Source organism: Pleurodeles waltl, chromosome 12 (assembly GCF_031143425.1).
Source record: "Pleurodeles waltl isolate 20211129_DDA chromosome 12, aPleWal1.hap1.20221129, whole genome shotgun sequence".
NCBI classification, from domain to species: domain Eukaryota; kingdom Metazoa; phylum Chordata; class Amphibia; order Caudata; family Salamandridae; genus Pleurodeles; species Pleurodeles waltl.
This window is the reverse complement of record NC_090451.1, coordinates 637754951-637776641: the sequence shown is the minus strand read 5'-3', so window position 1 is coordinate 637776641 and position 21691 is coordinate 637754951. Positions and strand designations below refer to the sequence as shown.

The 21691-nt window shown below is 43.7% G+C and overlaps 1 protein-coding gene across 4 annotated transcripts in view; it reads right to left on the bottom strand.

Annotated features, from left to right (window-relative positions):
* Window positions 1-3281: 3281 nt before the first annotated feature.
* The window catches only part of TPM3 (tropomyosin 3), a 109079-nt gene continuing 90669 nt past the window's right edge, over window positions 3282-21691 (bottom strand). For all 4 annotated transcript variants that reach the window (XM_069218142.1, XM_069218143.1, XM_069218148.1 and 1 more), the window contains one exon: window positions 3282-4727. In XM_069218142.1, coding sequence (XP_069074243.1) covers window positions 4645-4727 — 83 coding nt within the window. In that variant the 3' untranslated portion in view covers window positions 3282-4644. The remainder of the gene's footprint in view (window positions 4728-21691) is intronic.

Here is a 21691-nt window from a genome sequence, read left to right as displayed (position 1 = left end):
CTTATGTAATCGTACATTGTGATAGGCAGCAGCACCGGCTATAACTTGCGGATACGCTGTGGTGTCCTCTGGATGGGAGGGACGGGCCCAGCAGGGTAAAGATCCGGGTCTGTATCAATAATAGGATCAGTGTCATAAGAATCCCAGGGGTCTGGGTCTTGTGGAGCACCCCCTAATTCTCCCCTACCATATACAGGTGATCCCTGTGGTGTGTAATCCTCTTCGACATGAGAATTAGGTGAATAAAGAGCAGAGTGAGGTGTCAGCAGAGCTGGAAGAGGAGCTGCTGCTGCAGAAGTAGAAGTAGAAACCTTATCTTTATGTGGCTTCTTAAGTGGAGGGGAGATAGAGAACCTCCTCAAATGAGTGCTTGTTTTTGACAGGAATGGTCAGAGAATAACAATTCTACCTGTATCTTTTTCAGTATGAATTTTGCGCTGCATAGCGTCCAGTCTCTCTAGAAATGGCTCAATTGGAGACAAGAGAAACAAATGAATGAGGCGTCTCTGTATGTTCAGCTGTTTTCGGTAGTGAGATTTTGTGGCACTGCAAAATTTTCGATCACAAAGGGACGATGTGGTACTCGCACTCAGTGCCAAATCTGTGGGTTCTGAAGCGTTTAATGGTTTCACTCAGACTGAAACCATACAGGATACCAGATTCCAGGTCAGAGTCTTCAATCAAAAATGCGGCTTCTTGCTCTGGCTCATCCTGTGCATGTTTGCGCCATTTGCAGTCTGCAAGCTCTACAGTCCCAGAGTGTTTTCTTGGACCAAAAACGATCGGCATGCATCAAAGGTGGCCTTGTTGTGGTTTGGGGGAAAGGCAAAGGTTACACACTTGATGGTGATCCATGTGTGGAAATTTGGCAAGGCACAGAGAGCAGAATCTGAACAGCACCCATTCCATCGGGGTCGCATTCTTCTGCGGCCATGTGGAGATAGGCCTTGGGCCGGCCCAGGACCACCTGCCCCGAAGGGTACACGGTTGAAGTTCAACCCACCTTGATAGAGATTATGTTAAAGAAACATGACCGAAGTACAATACTGTCAATAGAAAGTAAAGATGGAAAGATAGTCTCAAACCGGAGCAAGTGAATACGGGCAGAGGAGAAACACATCCGAACCGGACAGCGGAGAAAAACAATCTAACAAAGAACTCTATGCCTGTGCGCTGTATCACCAAGAAGGAGAAGCCACTTGATCCTGTGACTCAAAAACACTTCTCGAAGAAAAACAAGTTGCAGCACTCCGAGCCAAATACTAGGTGATAGGATAAAGCACATCATGTGTATCTACAGCCACAGATACCATCAAACAAATCTTCAAAGTATCTATTCTACCGTGTATATACCTACCTTTTAATATTTTGTCCTTTGATAGTCGACCTTGATATTCTGTTCCACAAAATTCTTGGGCAAAATACTCAGTAGTAAAATTTTAAAACATGGATTAGTGGTACGCACACATACACACAAAAAAATACTCTTCTTTAAACTGAAAAATCTCTCCCATACATAAGTAGTAATTATAAATGTTAAGAACAAAGAAATTAAAAGGATTGGTGAAAATTGAGCTTTCTTCGACGTCTACCACAGCTCGGAAAAGAAGACTAAGAACACAATCAATAAAGAGAAATCTAAGGCAAGCAGAGAAAGTTTGGGATGCAAGGGGAAGGGGAAGGGGAAGAAAATAAAATTTGTGGAAGAGGAGACAACAGAGCCTCATCTCCTGTAGGGTTCGAGAGTAATTTGGAAGAGAGCGGTTGGGAGATTTACAGGTGGCTTCCTCCCTCAAGAAAGAAAGATAAAATGTTAGGAAGACTGTATAATATTGGGGAGGATGAAACGTGGTACCCCAGTTCCTCTATAGGATCTGGAGGCCATGAACAACAGAAACAGGGGGAGCAGAATATTAGGGGGCTCTTTAAAAAAAAAGGGAGGGGCAGAGGGGTGGAGAACCAACATGAAGAAATAATTTTGGGCAAAGGTGGTTATTCACCAGGTTAGTTTAATCAGCCTGGTCAGCCATTTTAGGTGAAAAATTAATTGAGAGGGTTGTCACAAAATGATGGTCTCAACCAGTTTTACAGTTGTTTGATTCTCCAACCTTTGATAGCCTGGCGTCACCATTCGGTAGCAGCTGAAGCATGACTGGGTATCTGAGAATGCAGTGACCCAGAAGAAAAATTTGGGCATCTCTTTTCTAGTTGAACACTTACCCCTGGCCATGTCACATCCAGACATCTAGCATGCAGTAGGAGATTTGGAACAATAATTATAAATAACTATCTGACTCCCAAATACAGCAGTCTATCTTTGGGAACCCTCAACACATTCTGTTGATCAAGATCAACATTTCATCTTAATCATGCAGGAAAAAGATGTAGTGTGTGGGGAGTTCTCTCTCATGGAAGGCCAATGGCATTCAACTATAGGCGTGGTACACGTTTATAACTCCCCTTTGCACTTGTATTGTTTCTCGAAAGAACATACATTTATGCACAGGATAGGAACAACAGATGCTCCAAATCCCCAGACCTCTTTTAAACTGTGGCCAAGACCATAGAACCTAGTCAATTCATGTGTTGGTAGGCCTTGCTCAGGTCTTTGAATCTCATGCCAGAGGCCAAGGAGACTTATCTCCTGTTCGATGGGAATAATGCTGTGTACTTACCATGGACGAAATGCTCTATCAGTGCAGCTGTGACATGCATGTATTGTTTGTATAGCATTAATACAGCCGTAGATTGAATTGTTGCCCTGTGTTATCATTTTTTACACTTCTTAGTCTCCAGTTTAATGGTAGCCTATAAGCTAAGCATGGGTGTTGGTCATGATGGCTTTGTACATGATGCATCTGGTTTTAAAGAGGTTTTGAGCCAGCAAGGAAAGTTCCTTCATTACAGGGGTAATGAGATCATATTTCTTCCGGCCCATGGTAAGACATGCCACATGTGCAGGATGCCTTTGACAGGTACCACTGTGGAGTATGGGCCGAACTGGGGGGGGGGGGGGGGGGGGGAATTACCATCTTCCAGAATTGAGAGAAACAAGGCTTGAACAGCAAACTGAAGTTGTGTGGTATAAGACTAACCGTGGTAGACGTTTTCTTTGGCAATTGTCACGTCTTTTCTTTTAGCTTTTCTGAGATTATTAACGATGCATTTTTGCCTGCAAATCGGGGTAGATGCTTGAGTGTTTTAGCAAAGAAAGAATATAACCTATCCTACCAATACAGCAGCCGAGACCCACTCACCATACTCACAAACTGGCCAGTAAATCATTTTATGGATAGCAGCTTTATTCATATATGTTTAAGTAAATCAAAGCCCAATGGAATGTTTTAAAAACAGCCTGGAGGAAACAGTCCTTTATTTCAGAGGCAAATAAAAAAAAATAAACACAAAATTGTTTATATTCCAGTTTAGTATCAAAAATACCTAATTAGATTTCACTTCAAATCACATTGTTGCAGTTCTTGCCCCAAAAATACCTCCAGGCGAGAAGAACATATCTGATGGGCATGCACCCCCAATAGTTTATCCACTCTTTCGCCTTGCACAAAAATAGTGGGATTTAAAAAAAAAAAATGGCCCAACCCATAAACCTTGGCAGCGATGTGCATTTCTGAGAAGGATGAGCCAAAGGGTGTTTTCAGACCGACCCTTACACAGAAAAAAAGAAAGGAAAAGGAATGTAAAACACACTGCTCCAAATACAAAATCCTTATAAGGAACAACAGGAACATCATGAGACACCGGTTGTGTGGCATGGATGCAAATGTGGCATTTAAGTGGCAATAGAGGGCGAAAAGAGAGGGATGGGTAGTGAAGCAGCGCTTGCCACTTCATATGCCAACATGCTACAATGGAAAGGAAGCAAAAAAAATGCCCGGAGTTCTAAGACAAAACTGCCACTTATGCAATCACTATCAACGCTTTCTACCAAAAAAAAGTGCGAATTTAGGGAAGAAGGGAGAATATGCGCTTCTTGGACTCCGCACATCACCAAGGTCGCAAGAAGTACTGCATGATTAACTACGTTCTTAGTATTTGCAAACTAGTTAGCCACACAGGATGCCTACAATTGAAAGATGTGCTCAATAAAAAGTGAAGCATTTTGGCAGGTTTTCGTAGCCTAGTAGCTGTCATCGTCATTTAACGCCCCTCCCCCCCAAAAGTAACAAATGTTTATATATTTTAATTATTGGCAAATACACCCGTGAAAGACATGCCACCTGGATATAGCTGTATTAGAGCAGATAGTGCCGATGTTTTCTAGTGACCCACGTCTCCCAAGGGCAGTGCGACAGGAACTGTGTCAAAGACGCAGCTCCCGGGCCGGCAGCGGAGCTTGCAAGGTGTACATTATTTTTCCACAAATGATGACAGAAATTTCAACGGCGTACATGCTTCTAAAACATTGTGTTTCATCCACGTCTGTTCTTCTCATTTCCTTAGAGATGACCCCCCGAAGATATCCCATGCCCAACTCTCCATCCTCCACCTTGTGGCGAGAAAAAGGAAGAATTGACAGACAGAGGAGAGTTTTGGCAACATAAAAAGGCAACTTTGTAACCACTGGGTGAAAGGCGAGTTGGGCTGGGCGGCTCCCCGGGGCGTGGCGACGGGCAGGCTGTCCCTCTATAAGCTGTGCAGCTCGTGCAAGGTGTCGTCCAGCATCCGCTGCATCTTGCTGTTCTCCTCTTTGGTGGCTCTCAGCTTATCTAAGGGAGGCAAGGACAAGGGGTTAGCAAGCGACGTCATCAGCAGACACCAGATTCCACAGGCGCGAGCATAGCGCGTTCCCACGTCATCCTCCCCCGTCACATAAAAGAACCGAGACTTGACGGATAGGCCGCGTGCACTTCTCGCGCCTGTTTGGATGGCGTGTGGCACTCTGCCACAGCCACACAACAAAGGCCAACTGTTCCAATGACTGCAGGACAGTAGAGGGCTTGGTGTGGCTCAAAACTGGAAACATTAATCAAAGGGTATTCTGGGAACCAGTACATCTGAACCGAACACTCAACTCAGCACACTGTCACATTCAAGTCTACCACACACAATGCTTTGAATACAAAAGGTAATCCTCTATTATTCTTCCATGCTCAACACACAGGTTACAATCTGCTTCAAGACATTCAAATTGTTAGGGAAGCCACAGGGCTGTTCTTCTAATAGGCTCCCCATTAGCGGAAGGACACTCGGACATCCCTAGCAAAGTCAGCCAGAAAGCAGGTGAAACGAGTCAGCACGTCCTATCACTTACCTCCTGCTGAAATACAATTATATGGCTTTGGCAAAGCCAGCTGTTCCGACTTCCACTTGAAACGTAACAGGGCCCTAGTAAGGCCTGCCACTACACGTTGCACGTGCGCTCTAAAGCATGCAAACACGTGGGGAGCCTACTCTTTACTAGACTACCTTTGTTGTCTATGATGCACTGTTTTATTGCAAATACAAATGTCACAGCCACGCTCTATACTGTACACACTGCCCTTTAGTGCAGTGGTTCCCAACCTGTGGTCTGGGGACCCCTGGGGGTCCACCAAACGTCCTCAGGAGGTCTGCGACTGCTTAGAAAATTTAACAATTTTAACAGATTAGGTCCCCAGCTTTCAGTAATGACTCGGTGTGGGGTCCTCGGATTCCAATTATGAGTCAGTTGGGGTCCTTGGGTTCCAGTAACCATAAAGTGGGGGTCAACAGAAGTCAAAAGGTTGGGAACCACTGCATTAGTGCATGAAGGGAAGCAAATTATGCAATCACCATGCAGAAGATAAGCTTGACAAGGTACAAGAGAAGGGCTGTAGCCCTTCTCACATTTAAAAAAAAAAGTCGTTGAAAATATGGTGTGTGTTGCTGCAGGGTGGGAGCACCTTTAATCAGTGGTCCTTAACCTTACAAATACACAAATTATGAAATATTTTAATGCAATAAAAAAAAAAAAAAACGAATTTTAATGGAAAGGGTGGAGCTTTTCTAAATTCAGCTGAGGCCACCCATCACCCATTCTATATTCTGTTTCATGCACTCTCACTGCTCGTATAAAACAATCTGAGGATACCAAATTACATTTTTAGGTTCCAATTTCAAATCTCTTCAAATTTACTACATGTTTTACATTTTCCAATTTCACATTTTGCTTCTTTATTTACACTTTAATAATCTGGTAATACTAATTTTCTAAGCAGTTTCGGACCAACCGAGTAGGTATCTGACCCCAGGCGTTCCTAAACCACACTGCTGCCTTATATTATACACTAATTGATACACCTTCCACACATAAGGGACCAACTTAATCTCTGCATGTTTCTTTTACATTTCAGCAAGTAGTACAGTGGTTGTACATGTGAAAAGGTACTGTTGGAAAAAGGATGAGCAGGAGGCACATAGGTATCAAACCACATGACCCCCTCATCACTACGTGACCGTCTCCTAAAGTTCAGCGTGCTCATTTATGCCGCAAGGACTGCTGTAAGACTTGGTGGGCCAAAGGGTGGCTTCTACTGGCGGGCTTCACCACAATGGGAGGAAGCCATGTGCAGCCAAACACAACAAGAGCAACCGCTATGCCACAATAGCCCTTTAGTTTTAAAGAACACCAATGTGTGAATGCGGCTACAGCTACTCACTGCTGTTGAAAAGGTCTCCCAAGGCACATGCGGTATTCAGCTCCCTTTTCCCAAAAAAATAATAGCAAATGATCAGTCTGCAACTCCCTGTCCATGCTGCTTCACGCAAGGATTTCATCCCATGACAATTACTGCGCCAGGCACCACTGTGGTCCTTGTACTGTATCCCAAACCTTTGCCCCAGGTCATTAAATAGAGGGGATGCTTTAGAGTTTCCACACATCTCCCACCTGATCTACCGCCACTGGCCAGAACCAATCCATAAAGTGCTCAGAACGGCTTTTTAATTCATGTAAATTGCAGCATGTGTTAGTCACAATAGAACGTTTATAATCATAATCACAAATTAAAGTGGAATTCCCAGCTAAAGTGACAGTCTTGTAGGGTTGTGATACAACAACTCACAATGTAAGTTTTGTCATGATCCACTTTGGGATTCAAAAAAAACATTTCAGGATACTGACCAGATCCCTACATGTCCTGATGAGGGCTCAGGAGTAACCCGCATCAGAGTAGATACGCCAATATCCACAACTGAATTGTTTTCTAAAGTAACCTTTCAAAACAGTATTGGTTTCAGTTAAAAATGTAGCAATTGACAGGTTCTACTCTTGGGGAAACATTTTCAATTGAACTTTACTGCATTTTCAAATATCAAAACCCATTCTCTGCCCACTGCTGCCTGTGCTACCGGCCTACTCGGTGCAAGCTTCCATTGCTGCGGCCTCTGCTTTGTCTATGCCTTGCACAGTGAAAAGGGTAAGCAAACGTTTTCACTACACATATTGCAAAACAGGTGGTTTTAACAATGCTTATTTGGAAGTAACTGGAATTCAATGTTTTTTATTTAAATCATTTGATCGGAAGTACTCCCTTACAAAAAAAGCTGATGACTATTTGCATAGTATATTGGAATCTATATGTAAATCCCACATATTCTTTGCATTAAATCGTAGTAACAAACAACCAGCTTAGACTAGATTGTTCACCATTATAATTTCAGGTTGCCCTCAAGGTAATGCAAGTTCAGATTAAGAAAAATAGTTAAAACGGAGTGTGAAGAGGCTTTACCCAGCTCAACAGCATGGTGGATCTTTGAAACAGAACCACAAGAGCGCAAGACTTAGCTTAGCTCGGCACCATGGAAATCATTTTTGGAAGGTTTACATTTTGACCCCCACCCCCCGAAATTGATGATTTAGTGCCAAAAAATAAGTATTTCAACTATACTTTTCTGGAATGTTACATTGTGATGAAAGGTATGAAACAGTGGGATATCAGAAAGGTTGATTGTGGCTAGGACTATTGACTAAACATAACTCATCCTCTTAACTTTGTAGAAAAACTCTTAGCAAGTATGCATCTTACAAAGCAGGTGACAGATGCTAATCCCACACGGTTATAACTCCTGCAGACCATTCTTATCTTTTATCTCGAAGATAAATAACAATCTCACAAGCGGTTTCAGATAATCCTTTATTGTTGAAGAAGCTGCCAGACATGTAGCGGACAGGAACAGCGATCAGGAGCGAGAGAACACATTGCAAGCATGCAATCAGAATCTGAACAAAGCAAAGACGGTGACATACATTTATAACTAGTATTAGAGAATTGTAGACCGGTCAACAACCCAAGGGGGCAGTATCCAACAAATTAACCTAGCAGGGTACTTATCAAAGCTTAAGAGAATGCTCCAGGAAACCACGCACATGAAGCAACTGCCAACAACAGAACAAAGCGCCATTGAGATACTACAAGAGCCTTACAACAACATTACCTCTGTGATCATGCTTGAAAGTAGCTCAAAACCCCCAAACCAAACTAACCAGTGGACAGCCGCGCAAGAGGCCAACCACCACCAAGACCCGAGTTCTCACTATTAATAACTGATTTCTCCATTCTTCACTCACCTGCTCCTACCTCATCTCTCATATTCTGTTTTGTTCTGTTTCCCGCCCTTCCCACTCGGTTTAAAGTTGACAACTTTAAACAGCATTGTTATTCTTGGTCAGATAGTAGTATTTTCCAAAGATCATTCCAGTTGCACAGATTAATCTATGTTCTCATGCCTCCTTGTTTCCTCTTCAGATTCTTACTTTCAATCCATCGGCATAGTTCCCAACCTCTGCTTAACAATTTAGAGGCATCCTTAGCATTGCATAACGTTAAGTACAAAAAAAACAAGTTTACTCAGCATTCAACCATTATGAGGATGTATAAACTAAATCTCTAGCTGTAAAACAAAATAGCAGCTCAACCAATTAAAGCCAAACAACCTCTAGAGACATTCAAGAAAATGACAACTGTGAGAGGCAGAGAATCCAATGCAAACAACGTCAGTCAAATCATACAACTACCGTGGCCATGCAGAAAAATTACACCCATCACCAATCACGAAAAACTACTACAGGCCCGGATAAAGCTAGGGACAAAAAAATGTGCTCATCACGCTGCCCAAGCACTGACTACAGCCTTGCAGAATCATTCCACTGAGCTGCAACATTGAATGAGATAGCTCTATACAAAACAAATCAGTCTCTGCTGCCACCATGTGCTAGAACAAACAAGACACTACTTTACAGTGTCGCCATAGCCTGTACTACAGCTATATGTGGAAGAATCACAATTACTACTGTGCCTCCACTACAGACACGTAGCACTGTTTATTTGAGCTCAGAACGCACAAACAGAAACCATGTTCATAAAGCTATGGAACTACATAAGGTGACATAATAAGCTCTCCACAGTTCAATAGTGTTTTAGAAAACAATTACACAGCCAAGGACCTAACGTACGTAACATTCCACGCATGGGACCACCAAAAAGCATGTGCCACAACATTGCAAAGAAGGAACAGATGAGATGGAGCATGTATACACAACAAGCATTCACTCTAACATCTAGTTCAGACACACAGTTACATCATACGTGGCCTAAAAATATGAAGTCCATTTGCACTGATCTGCACAACAACCAACTACGACAGCCTGCAGTGCAAAAGATCTAAACGCCACTTACCAACAACTTAACAGTAATCATTTTACCTGTGCTGCATTTCTCTACAGAAAATATACATTAACACTGCCTCAGGCCTTCCAGCCTTAAGCTGTGCGTTAATCCCACACTACCAAAGGACAATCACTCCATCCTAGCCGCAAAACAATCACATTTTCCTGTTACTTTAAAGCATACGCATCACAAAGCTTCTGCTCAAACGCTTAAAGTAGACCCTTGTAGATTATCCCTCAGTGGTTTACTGCCACAGGCTGTGCACCAGAATCAGAATGATGCCCACCCATCAAATTCAACAGAACTGTATCTTGTGTTAAAGTCCTAAACAAAACACTGCAACTCTTCTCAGGACATCTAATGATACGGCAGCACTGCTTTGGAGGCACACCGTTCTTATCTGCACAAATTTTAGAGTGGATAAGATTGGTTAAGGTGGATTTAAGATGCACGTATAGAAGAGGACCCTGCTACCTTTAGACGGTCTTTCAGGTTAGTCTTAAATGTGAGAGATGACGATCAGCCTTAAGAGTTTAAATTCAACATGTAGGCCACAACCATTACATGGGAAATGAGTAAGCCGACTACAAAGGGAGAGAGGAATAATTAGGCATTTTCAAAAAAGCATTTTCATGAGATGGAGAGTAGTAACAGAAAAAATAAGTAAAGGGTGAAAAAGGCAGTCAAAAGGATCAACAAAAAAAAAAAAAAAAAAAAAAAAAAAAAAAGGACAGCTCAGAAGCGTGATCAATGCACAAAGGCCATGCTGTCAACTATTCTGGATTTAGCACATCTGATACCCATTTGTCTGTCTGTAGATCACACTCCACCCTTATTAGGTCGAGCATGCAGACGCCTTTTGTAAATATTCTGTGGGCTTTAAACCACGCCCCTCACTTTCACTCATTCATGGGCTTGTCTTTAAAAAAATCTCAATGTCATTGGTAAATGATTTACGTTTATCACGCCTGACTGACCCCATTACTACTAGAAAACATTTGTGCTCATAACTCTGCCTGCGGTGGTCATAGGACAATGGGGCCACCTTCAAAACATTCACCTTGACATGCTCTGTCAACATCTCTGGGTCCCCATGCTTGCTTAGTGGGGACCCCCAAAATAACCCCTCCCACCATTCAGAATCTTTTCAAGCGCTCTCATGGTTGCAACTTTTGTTTTACAGCTGGGTGTAGTTTGTGTTTTAAAGGCCTTGTTTGTAATTTCATTGCAGTAGGCCTGCTAGCCCTAAGATATGTAATACGCTATGCCCTCTAGGCGCTAAATGTATAGTTACAGTGCATTACTTTGACATTTTCTTTTCATGTGGTTATACCCGCTAGGGGTTAACTTTATGGTTACATGACAATTTGTTTCTTACAAATGCTATTTCCTTTGTGGTGTCCTCTAGGGGCTATTCTGAGCATTACAGTCTAACGCCAAAAGTTTATTTCTGATAAAGGTTTTTATTGGGTTGACATGATAATTGTATATGGTTTATTAATCTCTCCTTATTGCAATTATGACCATAATTCAGGCCAACTTAACATCCCTATTACACCATGACTGTTAAAACACTTGATATGGTTGGGTGACCCTTCTAGTTTCTCTCGTTACTCCTCTGTGGCTGTATTGTGTCTTTTTTTGGGAGTTGTGTTAGCCAGCCTGGAACTCTGATAGTGAGGCGGTGAAAGTGGTATTCTACTGATATTAGCATGGCAGATTTTAATCAGGATGCTAAATGGCAACGTTTTCATTTTTGGCTTCAGATAGAGGAAGAAGGTAAACTGAAGTGCTTTAGGTATATGCTGAGCCACAGAAATAAGGTGACAGGAAAAGAAAATTATGAGGCAGGGTTGACCAATTTATGTGGCACGAAAAGTCCAGTTATGAATTTGCAATGCCAACAGACGTAACTCAGGCAAATTTGAGACTTATTGCATTGCAAATGTTTATTAACTTATAGGAGTAGTTAGACCGACTTGCTATTCCACCTTCTTATTTCCTCAGTTTTGGTTTTGAAGCATAGTTCAATGCTTTTAAGTCGAAATCAACCAACTTGCAACAACTGATAAGACTTTAGTTTAAAGGTTAAGGTCCAGCAGAAACCTAGTTGCTACTTTTAATTTTAAATAAGTTCCTTTATTGACTATGGTGTTATTACTTTCCAAGGTGACTTACATATAGGTTTGAGTTTTCGGCAAAGGCTTAAAATGTTTTTTCAACTTATCAAAAGCTTGTTCAGCAGTACAATTAGGATTGAAACTAAGGGACTCGTTATGAATTTGGCGGTCGGACCGCCATTGTGGCAGTCTTTCGAACTGCGTCAGGCCGATGGTCCCAAGACCACCAGATAAGTTCCCTACGGGGTTGGTGTGACTGGCAGGGGGAGGGAGTATAATGGAGCTGCTGCTGGTCATGCAACCCTACCTGTCAGCATGATGGGTGAACTGTGCCTATACACCACATAGTGCACAGGACACAGTGCGCCCCCTAACACCAGATGTACTGTAGGGACCCACATAGGCCCCCCACCTCACCCTCCATGGGACCGTACTCCCTGGGGCCTCCTGTTTTAGGCCCTCTACCTGCTTGACTGCCAAGCGTTCCACGGTGGAGGAATCGCCATTAAAAGCTTGGTGTCCTGCAGATCATAATGGCCCTGGTAGTCCCAATGCAGGGATCTCAAACAGTGGCCACCGCAGTCCCTGACGCGGCTCTGCTGGCGTTCTTCTGCTGGTCCGACCACCAAACTTGTAATACGGCGGTCAGACCGCTACCATGGCAGTCCGCAGACACCCAAACTCGTAACGAGGCCCTATGACAGATAAACAGGCGTTTTTAGACAGTAAATTCTATTTTTTTTTACTCCTTACTATGCAGGGTGCTCTTAAATCTTGCTTTGGTCCGAAATATTACTGTCCCTTAAATATCTCTATGCCTTACTCATCTGAAGACGATTGCGAGAAGACTCGAGGCACAGACAGTCGTCATCCACTGAAACTTTTTAGAGTAGGATATGACAGAAGATTTCAGAGTTTTCCTATTTATGTGATCTGGTACAACACAGTACTTTGAAGAGGACACAATATATCCTATACTGCCCCACTTCTATTTAACATAGCTGATAAAGGACAGCTTTAAACTACTGAGATGTAGACTGCTTCATCATAATGGTTTTATAAACTTGCTCAATCATGCATGCCAGTGCAATATGGGACACAGAGGGCAGAACAGTGCCTTTGGTTCATCAAAACGTTTTCTGGAAAGGTGCTGGGGGGAGGCAACTGGTGTATAAAGAGTGGAATGGGCAGAAGGGGCAGACGGCACAGGGGCTGCCCTTTTTTTTCCCCGGAGAAAACAATCACCTATGGGCATCACAGTAGCCTAGAGTGAATGACGAATCTCAAGGGAGGAGAACAGGCTGGAGGCTGGCGAATCTGACAAGGGGGAAAAAAAAGTATTCTGAGAAGTGGCTATACATAGGTCACATGAAGTGTTTTTGAGCTTCTGAGTACTCAACGTGGATGGTAGTAGTCAATGTGAGACTGGGCTGATAGAGAGTGCTGGGTCAAAGGAGCTTTCGTATTACTGTTCATGAGCTTCACATGATCCTAGATGTCAATTTTCTTCACTAGGATAACTGCAATGGACATTTCAATGGCACTATATAAGCGCGCATACTACACTTTTAGCAAATTATAAAAGCCTCATTCAATATGAAGTGTGGTTTAATGAGAACAAATTAAATTAACGCAGCGAACAGCAAAAAAAAAAAAAAATCAAATTTGGTACTCTAAAACGAGAGGAAAGAAGAAGTGATAGAACTGGTTTTGAAGTTGGCAATGGAAAGTGCGTTTAACATTGGGGTAAATGGAATTGTAAAATGTGGACTAATCAACAAGGACTGCGGTAGTAAGCAGCCTTCCCTGGCTAGAAAGGGGGACAGTCCAACGAAGTTTCACTGGTTCATGGTGGCAGTGGAGAGGATCTCTGCCTCTAGAGAAGAGGCTGACTTTTGGAAGCTTGGAAAAGGATAGAGCAACTGCCTGGGCCCTAACTGTGCAAATCATGCTGCTGTAGAAGAGGGCACATGCACGCGTTAACTGGCTGTTATTCCTAGTGGTGTTAACAGTCACTGAGATCCTGCAGCGTTAGCTTCAGCTTGCCAGAGAGGAGGCGCTTTCTCTCATGCTGGCTGTAGAGTTTCTCTGCAGCAGCCGGAGGGTGTGAGGAGCAGAAAGGGGAAGACAAGGGAAAAGAAGAGAGAAGAAAGAAAGGGAGTTAGTAAAGTTGCAAGCGGTAGCTCAACCAGACAAGTATCCAATGAAGGGGCAATGGGAAAGAGGAAACCCTCTCAAATCGTACCCAACCACCAGATGGCAAAATTGTGCAAAGCATGTGAATCTAGAAGAGATTTAGTGCTGTAAAACCCTCTGAATCACTGTCACTCATTCTTGTCTCTTTAAACCTCTTACAGAGATATAGTGCAACAACTACCACACTGAAGGAGCAGGAGAGGACACCCACCTGGATCTTTTCAGGGATAAGAAAAGAGGAGATTGAGGCCCGTGGATTGCCAACACACCAGCAGCAGCACATTTGTGGAAGGCAGGATGCAAGCCTCCCCCACTTCAACGTATCAAGTATCATACCTGTTAAATTTACCATACCAACAAAGGGACAAAAGGAGTACATGGAGGCTGGAGTGTCCACTTTCACCCTGAATGTGCATATCTACAGCAGCATGGGAGTGCGCACACTGCACTGTGTATCAGGATCTCAAAAGTGAAGTGAGGGTAGCAGACAAACCCTCCCACCAATTTATCAATGTGTATTATGAACAGCAAAAGTGGTGGCTCTCTAAGGGTGCTCGGGCAGTGTCCCCCCTCTTCAGCTAGGCTGATCAGAGGGCATGAAACTCTGCAGTTCCCCTATCCTGCTTAGGGGGGGGGAAACTACAAAATCGAGAATGTGTGCTTCACGAAAGCCGACATTTCAGTTTCTGTATTTAGAGCACTGATGGGCATTGCACTGACAGAGGACACTGGCCTGCAATTCAGACCCGGCAACTGAATCTTGTCCAAAAGCATAACTGTAATACCAAGTGGAAGTTACTTACATGCGATATTGACAGTGCAGGTCTCAATCACACTGTGTGCCTGAATAGGAGCCATGTGGTGCATTACAGCCTGAGAGCGCCTGGGCAGGCAGCAGTAGGAAAAAGACAATAAAAGTGTGCTGGTGCCTGGCCCTAAAACACGGATGTCAATCCTTTGCATTTTTAACCATCCGTAGCTTACTGTTGCTCCCATCCGGCAAGATGCCGACCTCTGCATGTTAGTGCAATTCTTAGAATGTATTTTTGCATAGCACGCAATGGCCAACTACTAGTCCTCCTTGCGCGTTGGTGCAGAGCTTCTTCTGTCGTTGCAGGTTTCCCCAAAGCCTCGATCTAGAGAGAGGGTGGAGGGGGGGGGGGGGGGGGGGAGTGCATGTTATTTGAGTGGGCTGCTCTAGTCATTGGATATGGGTCAGAAGAATTGTGCATCTTGACTGAGAGTCCAATCCTTCTAGGGTTATGGGCAGTATCATACTTGACCCTTTATTTTGCTGTGCCTATGTCCTTTTAGCCCCCTTAAAGGTCCTGTTCTCACTCCATCCCTGCTTCAGTAGGTCTAGTTGCTTTATTTTGATAGTGCACTCTCTCGCATTTCCTTTTTTTTTTTTTTTTTTTTTTTTTTTAAAACAAGTGCCTCACAACAGCACAACACATTCCTTGGCGATGGACCAGCAAGTTAGATGTGAGGTCTTTTGTTTTGTCTGTCGTCATTTGTGTAGTGCTTACCACCATTCTTACAGCATCAAATTGCATTTTCTGGTTGAGTACTCCTTCACGCGGACCTACAAATGTCAAAGAATTGTGTATCTTCTTGGTGCCTTGCTGGGAGATCTCAATACGGCGCTTGTTTGTCATGTAGAAGTGGTCTTATTTGTGAGAAAAATGTGGGGGCTTTTCATATGGTATTAGGCTGGTATTAAGGGACAAATGGACTGCATTTCCAGGAGTATATTTAAAGCAAATATCCGAATGGTCTTTAGGACTGCTGTCTGAAACCCTTATCTGCAAGATTAGAGTAATCCGTCTGCTGTCTGAACCTGTAAGGTCTCCATAACCTGACTGACCGAAGTCACATGAGCCTCTTAAAATCTGTCTACTTAGGCTGTACAGAATGACATTGCAACGTTTTTTTTTTTTTTAAACGTTTGTCTCTTCCAATAGGATTCTTTGTCATGTCTGAGAATATAGTTTGAAAGGACACATTGGGAACATGGAGAAAAATAACAGTGGAAATAGACGCTTTTTTTTACAAGGCAGGTAATTTAAAATCGTAAAAATTTAACTACATGCATCAGCAATTTCTTTTTTGCGAAACTACGTGAGAAAATGCTTGATGTTGGTGATAGCAAATTATTTTACTATGGGCTTCTCTGCAGCACTGTTTCTCGGGGCTTGGGGTCAGGTTTAATAAGCACACCGTGAAAGACTTACGATATTTGATCTGTGCCCTTTCAAAGATGGAGGATTTTTAGCAAATTTGGATAGAAGTGCAATATCTGACCCTATTTTTTTTTCTTCAAACTATCAAGGCGTGTATCACACTTTTCAACTTTATTAACAATCTAGGACAGTGGGACTTAAAGCAATGCTACAGGTTTTTTTTTTTTTTTTTTAAATACCACAGCTTACTTCTGACTGATAGGCCGCTAAAGACAAGAGTCCAGAACAAACCACTTTTTTTTTTGGGGGGGGGGGGGGGGGGGGGGTGAATTCACTAGACCTCTTAACACCTACACCACACTGATGCAGCTGGCAGCAAATGTTTAACAAAAATATTGAAGCCATCCATATAATCCTTAGTATTTCAGTATGTCGGCCTACATCTGCAATTCCCTGGGCACTGAAGACAGACCGAAATCGATCTTGAAATGTGTATGTAGATTCCAATATGGCTGCAAAGCTTGGAAAGGCACACTCGAAGTGTCCCCACACGCCGGCCTGCTGCTTGCATTCCACACATACCTAAAGGCCCACGCCCTTGCTCCAAGCAACCTTTATCGGCACGGCCAGTCTCAACAGCTCTTCAGACCCTGCCTTCTTCCCAGATGCATATTTTAGCAACCTTGGGACAGAAGACGTCATCGGCTGGACATTTCAGTCTAAATTCCAACCATCCAGGTGTCAGACGAAATGCCAAGGCCCTACGGTGCTGGTGCAACTGATCTTTTCGGGAAGAAATTTATTCAAAAACAGATGCGACTTGGCCTCGAATCGAGTAGGATTTCGGCTCACGTAAAGCCTTTGCTGGCAGGCTCCATCTGCCCCCAACATGGCAGTGAAGCACCGTAAGTAATCGGGGGAAACAAGTGCTCTGATGTTGCCATGCCATCTTAGACCGAAATCCGATTTGGCGTGAGAAGAGCGATCCATAGCACGAACATGCATGTTTGTAACACGTCCGTCGAACTGCGTAGGAATGTTTTTAGCATATGATGGACATTTGCACCAACCCATGTGTGCATCTTCTGGGATGCTTCGCACGCAGGCAGCCCGGTACAAGTGGAAGACAAGTGATGGTCGCCAGCGCTGTAGGGTGGGTTAATAACCTATTATGCAGATACAGAGGAAGCCTAGTAACTCGGGCCATATGCAGGAACTTTAAACAGGATGCAACAAGCAAGTAACTTCAGAAATATTTCAAATGTTAGAGTGAAATTTGCTGCACAGGTATTTGGAAAGGCAAAAATCGATGTTCTCTTATTAAATAAAAAAAATAAAAAATACAAACACAACATAGATAACCCTACAGTTCTGAATGTTTAAATTTGACAAATGTGCACAACAAATTAATTCCAACCTATTCAGAGTACCGCCACTGCAGACCGGAGTGCAACTTATCTTGAGAAGATGTACGGTCCAGTAGTGCGAATGGGTATGTCTGTGTGTTTCTTTCACGAGTTGTGAGTAAAGGGCTGTACTAAATCACCGGCACATCATCCAGGTTGTGCACACATGAGTAACACAAAAGGATGATGGACGGAGTGCTGACAATGCAAACACTCACCCCCAGTCACAGATCCGGGTTTAATCCATCGTTCTTTTGCTCACCATGCCACCCCAGTTCGGACCCAGCCATATGCAAATCAGTCTTGACCCTGTTCTTCTTGAGAACAGTCCAGCCCGAACTACCAGGCCAGGTCCTCCCTGGACCAGAAACAAGCATCCTGGGACCGGTTTCAGGGTATCACACATGCCCACCGTCCGGAAAAGGGGTCTGTTTAAGGCACCACGTGGAAGTGTCTTGTGCTGTGGGGCTGTAATGGATGTATATCAGGAGATCTGCCCTAATGTGCTCATTTATAGGACAGTGCTTACCGTGTCCCGGTGGAGTGCTTTTGCGAGCATATAGTTAAGCCTACTTAAGAGGCACATCTCCTGGTACACTTTATAGATCTGTGATGGGCCGAAGGGCAGGGTTATGTTTTTCAGCGTGTTCCCTGGAACATACAAATGCCCCTGTCTGATCTACAACCCACATACAAGGCTCCGATTACCCAGTAAATGTCTAAAAACATGATTAAACCTATTCCTTCCAGTGAGAGAAGCTCTCTCATCTGTAAGAAACCTGAAATTGTATTATTTCTCCATCACAGCTCAAGTGTTAAATGAACCTCTAGCAAAGGCTCACAACCATTATCGCACACATCAAGCCTCGACAAAACAAACTCCGTGCTGGAGTCAAGCAGGGCGCGTTGCATTCCGCTCTTGAGATACCTGGAAAGGTTCCACAGTAACGGCACAGTGCCAACTATGGGCTTTTTCTGGAAGTCGCCTTCCATAGACATGCATTTACAATTCTGCGTTTTGCAATGTACATATTAATTGTTTAACTATTAACAGGTCGCCATTTGCACCCAGCCTCAGAGCAGATTAAAGGCTGATCACATTAGCCTGGCTGTAAATTTGAACAACACCCAGTTCCTTACATCTCCTGGGAGGTTACAAGGCTTCATTATCTTGTCACTCTACGCAGACGAGGTCCTACTTCGATTACAGGCATGTTAATAAACATTTGTTTTGTGTCTGCTTTACAGCGCCGATATCCTCATCATGTGAGGCTGCACATTCATACATCCGCTTCAATGAGCTCTGCTACTTCCAAATCCACGCCCTGTAAAGCAGGCATTTATAGCACAAGCCAATTACCAGAGTACGGTTTCCAAGGATTCTCGGTTTTCGCTTCACAATTAGGTACTTACCCACCATTACAGTATGGAAGATTCCACTGTAAGGTCCTACATTACACACTGCTTCTGCGCTGAATTAGTCTGCGTGCAGCACATGCCCTTTACGCAGTAGGGTCACCCTTTGCGCTGCAACCCACAGGGTACAAATCACCATACTGGGGTACGAACAACTAACCTAGGTGCAATGCGTGAAGACAGTGCCATCAAACGGAGGAGGGGCACAGCTTGCACTAGCCCAATGCTGAAGGGAGCGGACCCAACACTACTGTGGCTATGGTTAGCAACAGGTCTCAAACAGCCGCAGATTCAGAAGCCGGACCTGAATATTATCTGTATGGAGAGTTAACTGGCGAGGGAAGAGAAGTGCGAATCTCAGCTGCCTGTCCCAGTCAGAATTCAATCACGGAGGTCCACTACACGAGCCCAAAACAGTTACGAGGTTAGTCTAACCCAACTTAATTCTTTGGGGTATACCAGCATTGGTATTAGTCAAATGCTATTTAGTTAGGTTAACAATCAAACAGGGGTTTAGGGAAATTAGTAGTTGGGTGTTCAGCCTTTCAAATTACCCAATCAGAGATCAGACAGTACTGGTGGAAGAAACAAATGACAATACGGCCATCCAAAAGTGCCTCCTAAAACCTATTTGCAAATGGACCAGAAAAGGCCTCAGCGTTTTGTTCCATTACCAAAACATTTGCACCAGGCTGCGCTCCTCTGCCTTTCGATGCAATGCCATCATGAGCCGGCTTTGCCCCTTGTCATGTAACCACTTCCTAATCCAGTTGTAAAATTTAGGACTAGGAAGACCTGCAAGGCAACAACTTCACATGGCTAGAACTTTTTAGATCTAGCATGACCGTGTTTGATGTCTCTTAAACATGAGTAAATTAAATGATATAAAGTGAAGTTTGGGGACAGTCCCCTTCAGTCAGTTTGTTGGCAGTGTCACACCCTAAAGGACAGCCCTCTGGTAAATTACAGCTATTTTGAGTGACACTTTGTTAATTTACATGCAAGTCCACTTTAGCATGGGGTCAGCACTTGAGGGAAAAGAGTCCACATTTTGCATTCCTCAGTTCATCTGGACCTACAAAAGACCTGGCACACTTGGTGTCCCGTGGGCACCACCTTTAATCAACCTGCTCAGAACTTCGCATGTGTTTTTGTAACCAATTCACAAACTTAGTGCCGAGCCCAAAAACAAATTACACTTGGGAAAAGTAGAACATTCTTCACAATCCAGGGTTTTAAACATTTCAACAGTCGCAATGGATGCAAAAGTTAGTCCAATTACTGAAAAATGCTCCGAAGGACCTAAACTTTTGTAGAGATGGCAGGGAGAAATCCGATGTCAAGCTCAGCTACAACTTACAATGGGAAGGCTGCTCTGAGGAATAGCGTGCAAAGGTGTATTAGCACTGACAGAAGACCTAGTTTGTGATTTCTCAAGTTCATACGTAGCTGAGCAGCACAGAGCTAACAGGAATTGCCTTTGCTTGAAGTGGAAGTACAGCAATCTGATCTTTAAACAGTTTTTTATTTTGGCACCAGGAAGTACGGCCTACCCTCAGCAAACCAAGGGCATATGACTAAGCGCTGGAGATACAGGGGGACAGGAATGTCTTTGCTGAGTAAGAAAAAGGTAAAATGAGATCCTGTTGCTTACCATAAAACTTATTACAATATGTTGAGGCAGACAGCCCAGCAGAAATGGAAAGACCATTGTAGGAAGTTGGCTCTGTATGTGCTATTTCAAAGTAAGGAATAGCATGCACAGAGTCCAAGGGTTCCCCTTAGAGGTAAAATAGTGGTAAAAAGAGATAATACTAATGCTCTATTTTGTGGTAGTGTGGTCGAGCAGTAGGCTTATCCAAGGAGTAGTGTTAAGCATTTGTTGTACATACCCATAGACAATAAATGAGGTACACACACTCAGAGACAAATCCAGCCAATAGGTTTTTATATAGAAAAATATCTTTTCTTAGTTTATTTTAAGAACCACAGGTTCGAATTCTACATGTAATATCTCATTCGAAAGGTATTGCAGGTAAGTACTTTAGGAACTTCAAATCATCAAAATTGCATGTATACTTTTCAAGTTATTCACAAATAGCTGTTTTAAAAGTGGACACTTAGTGCAATTTTCACAGTTCCTAGGGGAGGTAAGTATTTGTTAGGTTAACCAGGTAAGTAAGACACTTACAGGGCTTAGTTCATGGTCCAAGGTAGCCCACCGTTGGGGGTTCAGAGCAACCCCAAAGTCACCACACCAGCAGCTCAGGGCCGGTCAGGTGCAGAGTTCAAAGTGGTGCCCAAAACACATAGGCTAGAATGGAGAGAAGGGGGTGCCCCGGTTCCGGTCTGCTTGCAGGTAAGTACCCGCGTCTTCGGAGGGCAGACCAGGGGGGTTTTGTAGGGCACCGGGGGGGACACAAGCCCACACAGAGATTTCACCCTCAGCAGCGCGGGGGCGGCCGGGTGCAGTGTAGAAACAAGCGTCGGGTCTGTAATGGAAGTCAATGGGAGATCTAGGGATCTCTTCAGCGCTGCAGGCAGGCAAGGGGGGGGTTCCTCGGGGAAACCTCCACTTGGTCAAGGGAGAGGGACTCCTGGGGGTCACTCCTCCAGTGAAAGTCCGGTCCTTCAGGTCCTGGGGGCTGCGGGTGCAGGGTCTCTCCCAGGTGTCGGGACTTAGGATTCAAAGAGTCGCGGTCAGGGGAAGCCTCGGGATTCCC